Genomic DNA, 16,649 nt, shown 5'->3' with positions numbered 1-16,649 from the left:
AACATTTATATGGCAAAGATCTTTTAATTGGCTTCCAGAATGCATTAGGGTAAGGAAAGAAAAAGGACAAATGGAGAAGAGAGGTTGTTATACAGGAGAAGAGTACCAATGGGAGCTAAAAAGTATGAAAAAGATGAGCTGTTTGTATAAACTACTACATTTTATTTCAATGTGACAATGTTGTTTTGATCTGAGATCCTGGTATGGTCACCAATTGAGTGACAAGGCACCAATTAACTGGATAATGTCAAACTAAACTTCTACACAGCAAGTGTATGTGCCTGGGTGGATTATCTTCTCAAACTCATTAGTTTGAGCTTGTAGGAATAAAGCTAGCAAAAGCTACTATATCTTATCTACCCATTGTGGTAGATTCAACATGTACCTGGAGAAATATTATATATATTGTAGCAAAGGCTTTCAGCACTCACTCACTAACTTTCCTCAGACCTCAGGAGGCCACTTGCATGGATTCAAAGTTGTGCATGAGACCCAGCATGGTCAATATTGCAACATTATTAGATCACATTGGCTATCTCAATAGCTTGCAACCCTAAAGAGAGCTTTCCTGGAAGCACACCGACATTTAAACAGAAGAGTGACAATCGTTTGTCAATATCCTAAAGAAGAAGAGTACACATAGGTAGATCGCTCAATGGCGTGGAAAGGCAAAAGAGGGCATGCAACGGCACCTGAAGAACCAGCAAGGGAATGCATAATACATAAGCACCACAGAGGTATTACATCCCATTGACTCAGTTTATAGACCTAGCTTAGTTAGAACTTATCAAATTTTCATAAAACCACACACTCAGTTACTGTGCACTACAAACTGCATTGAATTCTATCTATGGCAGATAAACTCATTAGCTACCAGTCTTCCTGTGTTTAGGTAAGTCCTGTAATTGTCCTGCTTATTTATCCCTTGCCTGTATAAATATTTGAATGGAGAGCTAAATCCAGGAGATCTTTCTTTTGATCCCCATGCACTGAACAGAGGATATACAATGAGATCATTCTTGTATTAAACAGAAAGCTGCTTAGTGCGTAAGTAGTTCGTCATTGGTGTTCTTCAAAGAACCGGCCATAAGCATAAGAATGGGGATTAGGAATGATATACCTCCTACTGTATCCACTAAATCATACTATTTAGCAGATCTACTGGAGGCTTCCAAGCACGAATCTTGTAAAGCAGTTCATTTCTGACCTCAGACATTTCTTGGCTTTGGTTCACAAGTTTAGAGCCTATCTTGAACAGAGTTTGGCGAACACATTAACCCTCTAGCCTCATGAATATAGCTTCACATTTATGCAAATATTCATAGAAGTGAATTATAAAATCATCAGGTAACCATAATTTAAAAATTACCCTGTGTCAAATATTGTAGGAAAGATATTTATTTGACTGTGGATAAACATGAGAGACAGGTAACTGCTAGCTATTTTTTCACAGAGTCAATACATGTGGGGAACTACTTATTGGATGCTTAATACAAACATTGTTGATCCAAAAAAGCAATGGGTTCCATATTAAAAGGAAGGAAAAATGTAAGTTGTTTTACAGGAATCTGTTTACTTTTATAGGGTCATTCGAACAACTGGATACTTGCTGTTTATCTTGCACATTAATGCATGCATCTATTACTGGGCTTCAGACTACGAAGGACTTGGCAGCACTAGATGGGTGTACAATGGCAAAGGAAACATGTAAGTCCTTTTCTCTTGCAAGAGCTTTTTGTTGATTTTGCTCCTTCCTGCATCCCCCTCCTTTTCCCATGCTTGCAGGGTATGCCCTTATTTACAAGTGCTTGGATAGCAAACTTTTAGCACCGTGACTGCTGATTAGCTGCTTTCATCACTAATACGTATTTGGAGGGCAGGTGCAGTGAATAATCAGTTTACCACTTTCAGCTTTTACAGGTTTATGAGTCAGTGCTAAGCACTAACTTAATTAAACATTTAGTAAGCAATAAGGGTCATAAATTAAACTTACTGATTGAATATGCACACGGGAGCTGTTAAAAGGGTTGCAGAACAATCCCTCAAAGGAATAAGAGGCACAGATTTTTTTTTCTGCCACACAACATCGTGTTATTAAAATGCAACGTTTTAGTCCGTCTAAACACCGTGCTGATTGATCTGAAAAAAAATTCCACCCACTTCCTCTGATCTTTTGAGAAGGTCGTGCTTAAACATGTGGCAGAGTGTCGCCAGTGGGAAGGACTGGATACTGGCTTGGTTTTCCACAAACTCCTTGTGACAGCACTAGGCTGGGTGCCAAGTAAGGGACATTCATTAAGATGATGGAGAGGAAGCAAGAGAAAATAGCTAAGTCATAATATATTTTGTGTGTAGTAAAATAAAAACGTATCTAGCAGGTTCCGATGTATGAATGGTCATTCCTTTCAAAGGCTATAATATAGTTAAAGCCACAGAAGCTCAATTTATTCATTAATTACATTCTTTGCAAAACCACATATAATACACTACTGCTGTCATAAATCAACCTTTAAATAACTTTTCATGTTTCTCTTGGAAATGTGCTCCTCTTCCTTGTAATTTTGTCAGACTTCATGAGTTTGGTGTGAAGTCACTGTCTTGAAGGGTAAGAAAATAGCCTTTGAGAGTAAAACATACACTTTGCGTAAAGCAGCACTGATTTTTTTATAATAAGCATTCTCTCAAAAAGAAAATGACATGGATGAAGTTTCCACACACCACTAAAATACGCAGCTTAAGTCCTGCAGTCAGACGTGCAAGCAGGCTCACGGAGCTCAGCGGGACCCCTTACGTAAGTGAAGTTATACACAGGTATTCATTCACAGGACCAAGGCTTGCAGAAATCTGACAAGAAAAATGCAGAACGAATTTCCGTTATAGCTATTTTTCTTAATGCCATTCTTGGGAATCCTTGCCTCATAATTAAAAAATAAGGTAACTAAGACTGATCGACCTGAAAACTGTGAAAGTGGAGCGCTTACTTGAAGACTGATCTTCAAGTTTTTAATGCCTTTTCAGAACAGCCTAGAGAACAGGCAAGAAAGTCTTCCTGTTTTTCATGGACAAGAATATTTTACATTTCACCAGGGAAGCAACTGATAGAAATTATTTGCTAGCTTGATCACAGACAATGCAGTTTTGCCCGGAGGCAATGGTCAGGTTTTTTAATATTTTGTGATACCTTTTCCATGAGAAGACAAAAACACTTCTCAAATGATGTCACACTGAAATCACATGGTATTTAGGGCAGAATTTTTTTAAAACAATAATAATAAACTGATAAATCAAGGTCTGCATTAAACTGAGGTGCTGAACGAAAATGCGTATTGAAATATATCCATGTAAGCCTCATTAAGCCATCAATCTACCTTATGTTGACATTGGTTGGTGAATGACTGACTTTATTCTTTTGCCCGTATCTAACTCATACTGGATTATACAGTCCCATGCACAGGAACCCCAAAGAGTATCCCGTGTTGAGCTGCATTTCATAAAGTGTAGCTTGGTATCCCACTAACAGCAAATGCCTTCTGTATGGCATAGTCATTGCTTTAGAGAATCAGGCATGACATACTGCCTGATTGTCAAATATTTGGGGATTTTTGAGGTATTGTGTGAGCATTAGTTATTATTGGAGATACAATGTGAATTTAAACATACGATACTTCTAGGTGTATTCATTTCTCTGGAAAGCAGAAATTAAGAACAACCCAGGACAAATCTGTCAGAAAATGTAACCAGAACTGCAGTGTATATGTTACGGAATAGCAGCGCAGATGTAATTTCCTTTCACATACCAGTCAGAGTTGCCAATATTTGGAGCAAATATGTCATTGTTCTCATGTAGAATAGGAACACATTGAGAAAGAAGATAAGACAAACATAGTTTCTTAGCTAATTAAAAAAAAAAAATGCCAGTAAGCAGTTTGACAAAAAAAATCAAAATCCTAGTGGTCTTGGATTGCACTGACCCAAAGCAAATGATCTGATACTGATTTAGTTGCATGAATGTTTTATGTAGAATCCCTGCTGTGTCCACAAAGTTTCTAGTTATGGCCAAAACCAGTTCCTAAAAATGTTAACACTTCTAGGATCTCTTTTTTTCTTTCCTTTCCAGGCTAAAAAGAATACACAGTCAACAGTTCCCCGTATCAATTTGATTATATACATGTTTCTGAGCAGGCATACTAACTGGCGACCTTCAATTTATAACTAACAGCTGTACACAGCATTCAAACCACACACAAAGTTATCAAAGTAGCTCTTTTTGCAAATTTCTGCTAGCTGTATTCTTTTCCAGCTTGTGTTCAGGCTCTAAAGTGTTAGTGCCGGTCTAAAAGATTTGAGAGCTTTTGCATGGCAGCCTTCAATTGAAGCTGGTGACTTGAAAAGTGCAAAAGACAGTCAGCTTTACCCTACTGAAACGCAGCCAAATTAGCCACACAAGATGTTTCCAGCTTTAAAACTGCACTCATGAGCTTGATATAATTATAGGCAGATAGACCTCAGTCTCTCCTAATGCATAAGGATAGCTAAGTGAAAAATTTGAACTATATGTGTTTATTTACAATCTAATTTAACTATCCCAGTAAGAGATAAGTTTCCCTAATTCCTCAGGAAAATGGACAAATCCTCTAGAATGGACAAATGGACAAAATGGACAAATCCTATTCAAGGCAGGAACATAATGTCATTTTTCTGAATTGTCCCATGGAAGTATCTGTCTCTTTCATCATTGCCCATAAAGGGAACTAAAACTAAGAAGTTAAAATTCTCATGCAACCCCTGCCTAGGTCAGCATTAACTTTAGTCAAACCAAATCATTACACTTTGCTCATGGTATATTTCTCCTGCTGTTTGCCAGTCATCCACAAGTAGTCTGCAAAATTATCCTGCAAACTTATTAATCAAGACACATATTTGCATCCTGCATATGTTTCTCTGTAGCTTGCAGCCTTCCTGCTCTGGGCGCAGACTTAGTGGATATCTGGAAGTCCCAGAAAATGGTCACTGTGCACGTCTAGAATCATAGAATCATAGAATGTGTTGGGTTGGAAGGGACCTTTAAAGGTCATCTAGTCCAAGCCCCCTGCAGTAAGCAGGGACATCTTCAACTAGATCAGGTTGCTCAGAGCCTCATCAAGCCTGGCCTTGAATGTCTCCAGGGATGGGGCCTCCACCACCTCTCTGGGCAACCTGTTCCAGTGTCCCACCACCCTCATTGTAAAGAACTTCTTCCTAATGTCTAATCTAAACCTGCCCTGCTCTAGTTTAAAACCATTGCCCCTCGTCCTATGGCTACCTGCCCTTGCAAACAGCCCCTCCCCAGCTTTCTTGTGGGCCCCCTTCAGGTACTGGAAGGCTGCTGTAAAGTCTCCCTGGAGCCTTCTCTTCTCCAGGCTGAACAAACCCAGCTCTCTCAGCCTGTCTTCGCAGGAGAGGTGCTCCAGCCCTCTGATCAGAAGAACTCTACTTCTTTGCTATGCATTGCCCAATGTGCAGTAAGACTGGCATCTTAGAAGCTGTCTGGCGGGTATCAGCCATACATTGCACTTGCAATAGGTCTGATGTGTCGCACTCGCAGCGCTTGCTGTACAGAGGCAGTTTTGTGCCTGCAGACAATCTGTGAACGCACAGCCCAACCCATAGGTCAGACCTAAAGCTTTCAGACCCGCTACTTGCTTTTTAGATGAAAGCTTTGTAGTTTACACCATTCTGTCAGAGATGATCATACCCACATCATACCCACTCAAGAAAAAAAGAGATGCCAAGAAGGAGGTCATCAGAAGAGGAGTTTATAAAGGCCAGCTCTTTACTCTGCTTAAACCCATCCTGGCTGGAATCTGAGAGGAGTCAAATGTCATAGCCCTGAAATAATGCTTCCCTGAGCTGAAACGAATGTGTGAATATCACCTTAAAAATCCCATAGCCACATGCACAAAGATTTGATTTACCTGTATTAACAAAACCATGTAAGAAGCTTAGTGTATTCTGAAATGGATTTTTATGAAGAAGATATTTCTATTGGCATAATATTACAAAGTATCTTATTTGCAGTGTTTCTGAATGTTTTCATACCTAGGACTTATTTTAGGGAAAAACCTAGTAGTTTAATTGCCTGAAGGATAAACACAGTCTCCATGTTGTGCAGAGGGAAAATCCCTTTCTTGTCGCATGTTGTTTGCTTCAACAGTAATTTTATAGCAGGCTAGCAAGCTTACCGTACGGTGAGCAAAGACGGTTTCCAGACACTAGCTAGTAGGAAGCAGAGCTGCTAATACTGTTGAGATACGGGTCTGTTTTTTCTTAAAAAATGTTCTTAACAAATTAAACAAATTTTACAACCTCATTTCTCCCCTTCTTAGGGAAAAAAAGCTGCTTTATGTTTCAACTGCGGAACTTTTATTTCAGATTAAAATAAAAACAACACAATGAGTAAATGGAGAAAACACAAAACCTGTGCTGAAGAGATAGTGAATATCATGTGACTTTGCCAGTAGAAAGTTTCTTTTGAATTAAAATTACAGAAGGATACACTGTATTAACTACACCTTCAGAAAAGGGTGGGCAGGTCTGAAAACAACCTCTCACATTTTGGATATACAACACAGCAGAGAACAATGCGAACCCTAAACTCCTTTGAGGAGCTGCTTTCATTCTTTGTAGACATTCCCAGAATGAAAATTATGTTGTCTGTCATGGTGGACTTAGTAAGCCTGGCATCCAAGGCCATTGGGGTGAGGGAGTTGGTTAATTACTTTCATTTCCTATAGTAACCAGCACTGAAGTAATGTTAATTTCTTTACTTTTATATTCATAAATTTTACATGTTTCAAGCACTACAGAATTCTCAGTGATGGCAAATGAATACGATATTAATATGCTTCATATGATAATTTCCCTCAGACAAGCTAGAGACATCATTTTATGCTTAAATCCGCAGTTCTTCCAAAACAGATCTGAGGCTTTTTCTTACTATTTATTTATACTACAGAAGTCTAAGAGAAAGCTGCCACTTATACATACTCTGCTGGAAGCTTGCATAGGTGATGGGTTTTTTTGAACCTGAGTGAAAATATTATAGTGGTGTAATCCAGCTGTTCATTTTGCACCCCTAACAAGGAAAAAATATATGATGGCAGATATGCAATGAGTTTTTTGACTTGAGGACTCTGAATGAAAACAGCCAGTTCTGTCTGTTAAATTCTAAAACTAGAAAACTATGGTAAAAGTGATCATCGTTACTGCACTTCAGTAATCTGCAATCAAGAAGAAAACTGACTTTGTAATGAAAAGCAAAAACCAATTGCTTGGTAAAGCCTGCCATTTTAGTGAAAGGCTTGGAAATACTTTCAGGTGATTAAAAAAAAAACCCAAACCCCTCATTGGAACTGGTTGTTATTATGAGTTTATTTTGTCATATTTGTACAAAACTGACCCTCCAATTGTATTGTTACGTGGACCATTTATTAGTAGGAGTGAAGTTCATGTCTTAATAAGAGAAGAGTTTAAAAGTGGAGGCAATCAAATTAAAACGTACACCTTAAGTCTGCAAGCAGCTCAGGTGGCCTCACATTCAGGGTAGGCATGAGAAGATGCATGCTATTTCAAAACAAACATCTCCAAAGGTATTTCTTCCGGTTTGGGTTTTTTGGGGGGGTTTTTGTTGTTGTTGTTGGATTTTTTATTTCAAACTCAATAAAATTCAACAAATAGAAGGAATTATCATTGCTTCAGAAGCAATATTCATAGATGAAATAATAGCAAATCTCATTGTACAAGTAAGGAAAATGAACTTCCACTCCTAATCATTAGGGAAGCTGAAGTCTGATTGTACAGAGACTTAAGAAGACGAATTCTAATTATTTGGGGCCTTTAAAAATATTCCTAAACCAATCACTCCTTAGCTCAGAAAAGAAGGAAATTATAGCACATTCACGACAATGGTTTGAACTAATTAATCCCTGCTGAATCCCTGCACCGTACGGGGGATGCTGCATTACTAGTGGTGTCATGTTCTACCACAAAATTTAAAACAGAATCTTATTAATGTCAAGGCACTTTGCGTATAAAAAAAAAGAATTAGTATGACTATCCTCAAAAAATCAAAAAAATTCATTTTGTCCAGGTCCACCGTTGTTTTCACAAACTTGTGTTATCATACTAATAGAAACACACCACTTGAATGCAATGGGCTTTGTCATGCGCAAGGCTGTACAAAGAGGGCTGTACAGACAGAACTAAAGGGTTTTGGCCGAAGAGCTCACAATTCAGGTATGAGAAGTGTGAGACAGCAGATGGATACAGGGAAGAAGTCGATATAAGCCACATGTTGAAGCAGAGTGTCGATGACTGACCATTGCTCACTGCTATATTTAGCTTCTAGATCAAGAAAGTTCTGAGAAAAATCTTGAAGAGTGTTAACAAGGTGATTTTGTAGCCATTGACGGACAAGTCTTCCCAGGCATGAGGGAAATCAGTAAAGAAGGCAAGAAAGTGTTTGTTAAGGTGATAGAAGGGGTAGTAGAGGCCAGCCACTAGGAGAAGTTAATGCAGGAGTCAACCTTTCAATGCTGAATAAATGAAGAGGTTTGGAGATGCTGGATTAACTCACAGCTTGTGGAAACTTGTAACTCCTGTTTGACATAACCCAGGAGGCAGAGCCAATGAAGGGTACTCAGAAGCAGAGGGAGGGGAAGACCGGTGTGGTTAAAGGGGTAGGAAAATGAATGGCCACGAGAAGGACAACACTGGATTTATTGTGCCCCCCCTAAGGCTTCACATTGGTGTCATGAAGTGAAGCCATGGAAGAGACCTTAAGATGTTTGTGCGTCTAGTATGCTACAGATAAACTCTGTGAAATCTCCAACACTTTTACACTGCTTTTAACATCATAGCATCTTCACTGGTAGCATTCTAACACTGTAATGTCCACCTTGGCTATTTGTTACTGAAGTCTTTTGTAATGCTGCATAGAGTTACTGGAGAACACTAAGTAACCGCTGCGTTGCCCATATATTCTTATTTTGGTACCAGTGAGAACATTCAGCCCAATATGATTTACATAACTGTATAATTTGTAAAATCATAACCCTTTATAAAAAATGCTGAGGTCTTTTGGACTGAAAAGCACCACTGCAAGGGGCGCCCAGCTCTGGTATGTATACACTTAACTTCAACCACAGAAGTACCTACAGGCGGTAACAAAAAATGTTATCTGTATCCACAGGTATCTGAGGTGTTACTACTGGGCGGTTCGTACTTTAATCACCATCGGTGGCCTTCCAGAACCACAAACTCTGTTTGAGATAGTTTTTCAACTGCTGAATTTTTTCCTGGGTGTCTTTGTCTTCTCCAGCTTAATTGGTCAGGTACATCAAAAAAATCAATAACTAGATACGTTCAAATTACTGTAATGTAGTGATAATATATTCAATTTAACGGAGTTTAGTTCTGGGAAAAAGCTTAGCTTCCATCTGAATGTCCCTCTATTTAATTGTCATCCATACTTATTTTTCTGACAAATACATGTGTTTAATCAGTTCCCAGTTTTGTAGCCCTTTTGCACACATGCTGATTTAAAGCCAAGACTCTGCAGGACATGGATGATTCTCAAAACTATGTATAATTCCTTTTTTCTTCCTCACACCCAAGGAGACAGCTTCTGACATTCACATTATACTGTTAAATCTGACATAAAAATTGCAATTGTAGGTATGACATTAATATGTAAAAATTAATTAATAATTCATGCTCAATACTCCTGCGAATAAAATGCTGTAAATGGAAATCCCATTATATTTTTCAAACTAGAATTCTGCTCGCTTCCATAAATTAAAATATATTTGTTAACCTGAAAATTAACTTTTTCCTATATCTCTTTGTTCTCCTTTGGTGGGGGGGGGGGGGGGAAAGCTCATAGCACAGAAAAAAAATGAATATAACTGAAATATTTCTGGCTTGTAACTATTAAACTTGGGCTTTAGATCCATAGGTTGAAATATCTTGCCCCCAGAAAAACAAATGCCATGGTTTCCTGTAGAAATCATTCCAGACCTTTTGATTTGTACATGCTTGTTATTGAAAGGATTATTATGAAAAAATAAAGCTGAAAAATTAAATTTAATTTTTATTTCGGATACAGGATTTCAAAAGTTCAATCAAACAGTGAAAAATTATATATGTCTCTTGCTGTTTAGAAGTGCAGGAAGAGATAACCATCATGAAACAGACTCTTGACTATAGGATTTAAAATTCCTCCATGAACAAGAATTACCAAAAATAAAACAAAGTGTTTCTTATAAAATATTTCTTCTGGAAAACTACTGAATTCTAGTACATTGAACTAAACTTCAGAGTTTGCGTATGTATAATTTTTTTTTTCCTAAATTGATATAACTGTCAATGAAAGCACCATTCCCCAAGAAGATTCTGCAGATCAGTTTTTGTAACCGGTATACTCATTTGCAGACTCAAACCTTAAATCTTAACACACAAACAGCTTCATCGCAGTTTGTTATAATTCCTGTTTATAAAGAGCCCTTACAAGTACTGAGTTATTCCTGGTTTGGCACACCTGCCTAAAAATTGTTATTCCTACTGCAATCAATTGCATCTCTGTAATAAAATGCAGAATTCAGCCCACCGGCACGCTAATCCTTGGCCACTGCAATATGAAGCTGTTCTACTACAAACACGTCTAGATAGTCATGCTTTTGAAGAAGGAATATCTATGAACATTAACTCATACACTTTTTAAAATCTAAATTACATTTGTATTGGAACGTTAAATGATGTTCCTGCACTAAAATCTTCAAGGTGACCTTTCAGGTCAAAGTGCATTTTTAGGATTAATCTAGATTCTCTTAACTATTTGAACAATGGAAAGATCTTAATTCTAGTGGTGCCAGCTGACGTTACTAGAAAAATTTAGCCCAATTTGCTTTACTTCTGACTTGCATTGCACATCAAATGCGGAGTAGCTCTATTATGGATTTTTAAGAAAAGCATTATCTATATTTTTCATCCATGTCCAGAAATATGAGACAGAAGAATAAGCTAAAACCCACAAATGATTCCTTTAAAATTATAAACATAGGCTTGCCAACACAACTAGATTAAATCTGTAATGCTTCTAAAAAAGCGGATGAAGCCCCTATTCAAAACACGCAGCTGAATATATCATCAGTGATTTTGCAAACGAGTGTTTTATTCTTTTCATATGTTGTTGACAAGATATTCAAATCAAGGCTATTTTTGCTGAAATGTGTAGTAACAACCACTGATGTTTGCAGATGAGAGATGTAATTGGAGCAGCTACAGCAGGACAGAACTACTACCGTTCCTGTATGGACAACACTGTCTCCTATATGAACACTTACTCTATTCCAAGAATTGTCCAAAATCGTGTTCGGACCTGGTATGAATACACGTGGGACTCTCAGGGAATGCTGGGTAAGGCTTTCCAATTCCAGTTACGTAGCAGCTCCAAGGGAGAGTGGTTGCAGAGATACAGATATAGGGTGAAATTCACATTTCTCCTTTTCTGAATTGCATGCAAGAAGTGAGAGGAGGGTATTCCCTTTACTTTAGAAAAGAAAAAAACTCTTTACTCTCTACTTTAGAGAAGAAAAAGCAATATGACGCTTACTACTTTATACATTCTATTAATTTATATGATGTTCTGGTTGTAACTTTAGACACGATATGTAACTTAAAAGACAAAAGCATATTAGCAGCTTCCTTATTTGAAATCATAAATGCTGGAATAGCTGGATTAAGTTATTTTTCTGTACAATGCTCATTTTTAAGGACACTCTTTCATTCTTCCTTTATATTTTCTAACTGAGTTTGCTTTTTCTTTTTTTGTTTCTTTTACAGATGAATCAGAATTACTGGAGCAGATGCCAACCAAAATGCAATTAGCCATTGCAATTGATGTGAACTTTGCCATTGTCAATAAAGTTGACTTATTCAAAGCAAGTAGTTTTACAGGAGAATGCAGAAATGTGTGGTATTCCTGAGACAGAAACCTTGTACTGCGCATCTTGCAACATTTAAGAACATGTTTGTTAATATGCAAGGCAAAATAGGCCTAAGAAGTATCTCAGTCAATGGAGACAAGTCAGGACAAAGCCTTTGAATTTTCTGTGTCAAAGCAGAGATTTAAAAAAAAAGGCAAATGAGATTAAGAACCAGACTTTTTGTATTGCTATATTAAAGCTGATGTTATCATCAGACTGTAAGTGATTTCAGAGTATAACTGACCTCAAGAATCAGACATACAAGACTGTATTTTTTAATACAGTCCCCCTTGCCTTGCTGTATACCGCCCAGCGCTGCCTGAGAGATCACTAACGCTGTGTGTTCCAGCAACACAACTTTGATGTAGTGAATGCTACTTTTTAGTAATGCTTTGCGCAAAGGAGCTTTCTCTTTGTCATCACGATAGTTTTCCAGAAAAACAACTTAAATGTGGTAGTTAAAGTTCGATTTTTGACAACAAAAGGCAGGAGACACTAACCTTAACACTAATTTGTTTGTTAGGATAATTGCAAAAAAATCACATAGTATCTCTGTATAAACATTACATTCTGCATGGTTTCTGACATATTCGCTGAAGACATGGAATTCACAGATTCATACCAACATTTGACATGATCTGTTTTATTTTCCCTGGAACAGTATTAAAAAAAAAAAAAAAAATCACATAAGAGACCCATAAATCTGTGAACATAGCCCTAACTGAGCTTCCATAGCAAATTTAGAAGTACAGAAGCTTAGTTCATAAAAAGTGAAGAGATGTTCAACCCAAAAGGAACTTTTTAAGCATCTGAAATGACAATTCTTTCAGTCTTTTCTCTGCTCTAAAAGCTGATCCTTATGATATTTTGAGTCCGCATTCCACTTATGAATCCCTGGACCCACGATCCCATGGATCATTCATGGGTTGTTGGGTTTTGCTGCCCAGCGTAAGCACTAATAATCACTTGTGTTACTGAATTAATAGAGCAATCAATTCTAACTCTTTTAACAGGGGTGCGATACCCAGATGATATATGACATGCTGCTAAGGTTGAAATCCATTGTGTATTTACCTGGTGACTATGTCTGCAAAAAGGTGAGCATTGTTTTCTCTTTCAAAGAATAATTATAGTATATATTTTAGAAAAAGAGTTCACGTATCGGTCAACAGTGTCCTTTAAATAAAATTAATCCTCAATGAATTAGGTAGCATGAAAATAATTAAGGTACTCTTTGTAATAATAACAAAAGTGCTCTCAAGTTTCAACTTAGAACAAGACAATATGGTTTTTATTACTTATATTATCAAACATAAAATTATAGCAATATGGGAAAGTAAAATATGGCTTATTAATGATACATCATGAAGTGTTAATATTTAAAATGAAGCAAGTTTATTTTTTTATACGTATATACATACAAACCTAGCCTACAGATTTCAATCTATGATGCTTTGCATGTGCTTCGTTTGTGTATTCAGAAACTAGTAGAGTGGAATTATCAAAAAATGTAGAAAATACACTTTTTAGGCCATGAAGCATAGGCTCTTTTGCACTTCCTTGTTATTAAATATGCTGCTGAAGTCCTTTAGTTGATGGAACAACTTGAACAGTTGATGGAAATGAACAGCTACAAACCTGATTATCATCTGGTCTTCTTTCTCCAAGCTGGCCTAGATAGTTTTACTCCTGTTCAATTATTGTCCCACGTCACAGTTATATCTGCCAGAGTCAGTCCTTGCGCTTGTGCTAAGGAAAAGTAGCGCAAACGTTTATTTCTCCATCATACCAGTAAACATGTGTATAAGAAAGGGGAAAGATATTTAAAGAGTTTGTCAGATCATTTTAATAAAACATGAGATCTTATGTATTTGTGTTCCCAGGGAGAGATCGGCAGAGAGATGTACATCATCAAACAGGGTGAAGTTCAAGTCCTTGGAGGCCCCGATGGTACAAAAGTTCTGGTTACACTCAGAGCAGGAGCTGTATTTGGGGAGATCAGGTAGGTCCACTGCTATTTTTAATACTTTCTTTAGAACTGATCAAATAATCAATGGTTCTTTAACTCCTCTGTGGCAAGCTACCACAGCTATCATGGCAGGCTAGAAAGTTGGTAGAAGCAACCACGAGGACACTGAGCATGGCGATGCAGGTCAGCAAAGGAAAATCTAAGTGAGCATCAGAGACTAATCCGGCAAGATCCGAGACCCGTGTTTTGGGCAATGTACACAGAAATATACAGACAGATTTATCCTTCAGCACTTCAAAGATTTAACACATCTTCCTGTTCTGAGGCCTGCAGTACAGCAGGAGAAAATGCATTTTCTTGCCTGTATAGTACGAGCAGGTGCCCTTACACAGCAGATGGTAAAAATGATAATTAATTTCCAACAAAGGCGATAAAAAAAAATCTAAAATAGCAAATAAAACTGGTTCATTTAGGAGCTGAAGTAGGGATTAAATTGCCAAAAATCAGGCATCCACATTTGAAAATGTATTTGTTTAAGAGCACACAAAACAATAAAAAGGCTGACAGACCAGATTTTTGGGTGTGAGTTTGTCTGGATGAGAAAATTTTTCTCAGGTAGTTACAAATGTTTTTTATATTCTCCATGTGGTTGCTGTGCAAAATCAATTCATTCTTATGCGCCATGTTCCCCAATTAGACAACCAAGTGCTAGATTTTAGGCACTGCATCCCCTGCTGAGGTTGGCCGGAGGAAAAGTAATAAAATACATGTGCTGCTGCATGCGATAAACTGGATTCTTGATTTCTTCCAGCTGCCTTCCTGTTATTGTTAATCCTCTTGCTGGTAGCTTTAATCTGCCTTTTGAAAAGCGGTAATCAGCTCTGTGCCAGGTTTACACTTATCTTCCACGTGTGTCTCCCTTTGTGGTAGGGGAAACATTCCCCTTTATCCAGTGACATGCATACAGAACTTGCTTAGACCTCAAGTGGAAAACGCCTGATATATCCCATAGATACAGACCTTTTCATTGAGAGAGAAAGTGAAATTATATCAGTTCTTTGAGAGAAGGTTATTTGAAACATATTTCTCCGTGTGACAAGATAATACCTGAGCAAAGTCTCAAAAAAAAAAAAAAATGCTGTATTGTAAGTTATGTGGAAAGGCTGAGAATGCACTAGTTTTCAGTAACGGCTGGATACTGAAAAGATTAAAGAAAAAAACTACAGCAGCCCAGCTACGTAACAAGCACATAAGTTTCAATTATTTATTAGTCGTGCATTTGCAGCGAGGACTTGATTTCTTAAACTGAGAAATGATAATGATTGGTTTTGAAACAAGGAAGGGATTTTCAAACTTTTGATCTAATACAGATAAGCGCTTGTTTCTATGTGAGAATTACACAACAGCCTTTAAAGATTCATTTCCCAATACGTGTTACTCTTCGCATAATTGCCAATACGGCCAGTAAAACCCTCGGCAATGCTAGAACTCTACGCTTCTAGTCTTTTTTTATTCATCATTGACCTACTGCGGCAGCATACCTGTTCAGACACACATAATTTGCATATAAATATCAGGCAGAGGATAAACTTGAGGAGAAAATACACAGCAACTGGCAGACATCTCCGAAATTGAAGAAAAGTAAAGACATGAAGCACTAAGTGTATCAGTAGAGATTTATCCTCTTCCTTGCAGTGAAGTGTTAGAAAATAATGAGTTTGTATAGCACCTGTCTATATAAGTTTTGTCAAGGTCTTCTGAATACTGTATAGCAGAAGGAAATGAAAAAGATATTCTTTAAGGGATGAAATACTGCTTCATTTAGTATATCCAAGTTTTCCCCTCAGTATTCATAGCGTGGTTATCACCCAATATCAGACTGATTTCCTTCTGATTTCTGAATCAAGATTTGTTTAAAGGAGTACGTCAGCTTCATTCTAAGTGGTCTAACTACATGGTATACAAGCCAATTGCTATTTAATCTCACTCTGTTCAAAATGTATGTAAATGATGCATAAAGACTCTGAGGGCAAAGGAGTTGAAGGAAGCACAAAATGTTTATTTCAAAAAATCTCCCCGAATTACAGCAGAACGCCAATGCAAGGCTAATGTTCAAGCAAGTCCTTTGCCAATTTTATCCTTGAAAATTATTACAGAAACAGATTAAGTAACAGGAGTTGCCTTCCAATTAACATCTTACCCTCATTACTACTTTCCTGTATAGATAATATCAGTTTGGGGAAGGAAAATAATCTCAGAATCAGAGGCAAACAGATTGCTGCCTTAATGAGAGCCTGTCCGTACAGACAATTGAGAAAGAGAGAAATTCAGCTATAACACAACACTTCATTAGCCCAGAGAAATTTACGCTTTAAGCCAGATGTCCTCATTCATCCGTTTACTGATATTTCACTAGAACATTTCCTATCAGAAAATGGTAATTCTGGAAAAATTAACACATTTCTCCATTATATGTATATTTTTGACAGGAAGATCTCTAAAGGCTTGGTCTCAGCTTTAGCCTGTCAGCTGTTTTGTAACTTTAAATTTATTAAAAAAAAATCAAAACTAAACGGAGCATTTAGCTTTGTGAAATATTATGTTTTCCACTTTGGCCCAGGATTTCCCATGAAGTGGCAGCTGCTGCTTTTCAATGA

General features: G+C 37.4%; 1 protein-coding gene across 1 annotated transcript in view; it reads left to right on the top strand.

Moving 5' to 3' along the window:
- The window catches only part of CNGB3 (cyclic nucleotide gated channel subunit beta 3), a 68,685-nt gene that overhangs the window by 40,904 nt on the left and 11,132 nt on the right, over positions 1 to 16,649 (top strand). Inside the window, exons 10-15 of the mRNA XM_063327145.1 lie at positions 1,585 to 1,707; positions 9,230 to 9,371; positions 11,295 to 11,454; positions 11,881 to 11,978; positions 13,037 to 13,120; positions 13,907 to 14,025. Coding sequence (XP_063183215.1) covers positions 1,585 to 1,707; positions 9,230 to 9,371; positions 11,295 to 11,454; positions 11,881 to 11,978; positions 13,037 to 13,120; positions 13,907 to 14,025 — 726 coding nt within the window. The remainder of the gene's footprint in view (positions 1 to 1,584; positions 1,708 to 9,229; positions 9,372 to 11,294; positions 11,455 to 11,880; positions 11,979 to 13,036; positions 13,121 to 13,906; positions 14,026 to 16,649) is intronic.

The sequence above is a fragment of the Chroicocephalus ridibundus genome, chromosome 2 (assembly GCF_963924245.1).
Source record: "Chroicocephalus ridibundus chromosome 2, bChrRid1.1, whole genome shotgun sequence".
Lineage (NCBI taxonomy): Eukaryota > Metazoa > Chordata > Aves > Charadriiformes > Laridae > Chroicocephalus > Chroicocephalus ridibundus.
The sequence above is the reverse complement of the archived record's forward strand: the minus strand, read 5'-3'. Positions and strand labels throughout refer to the sequence as shown.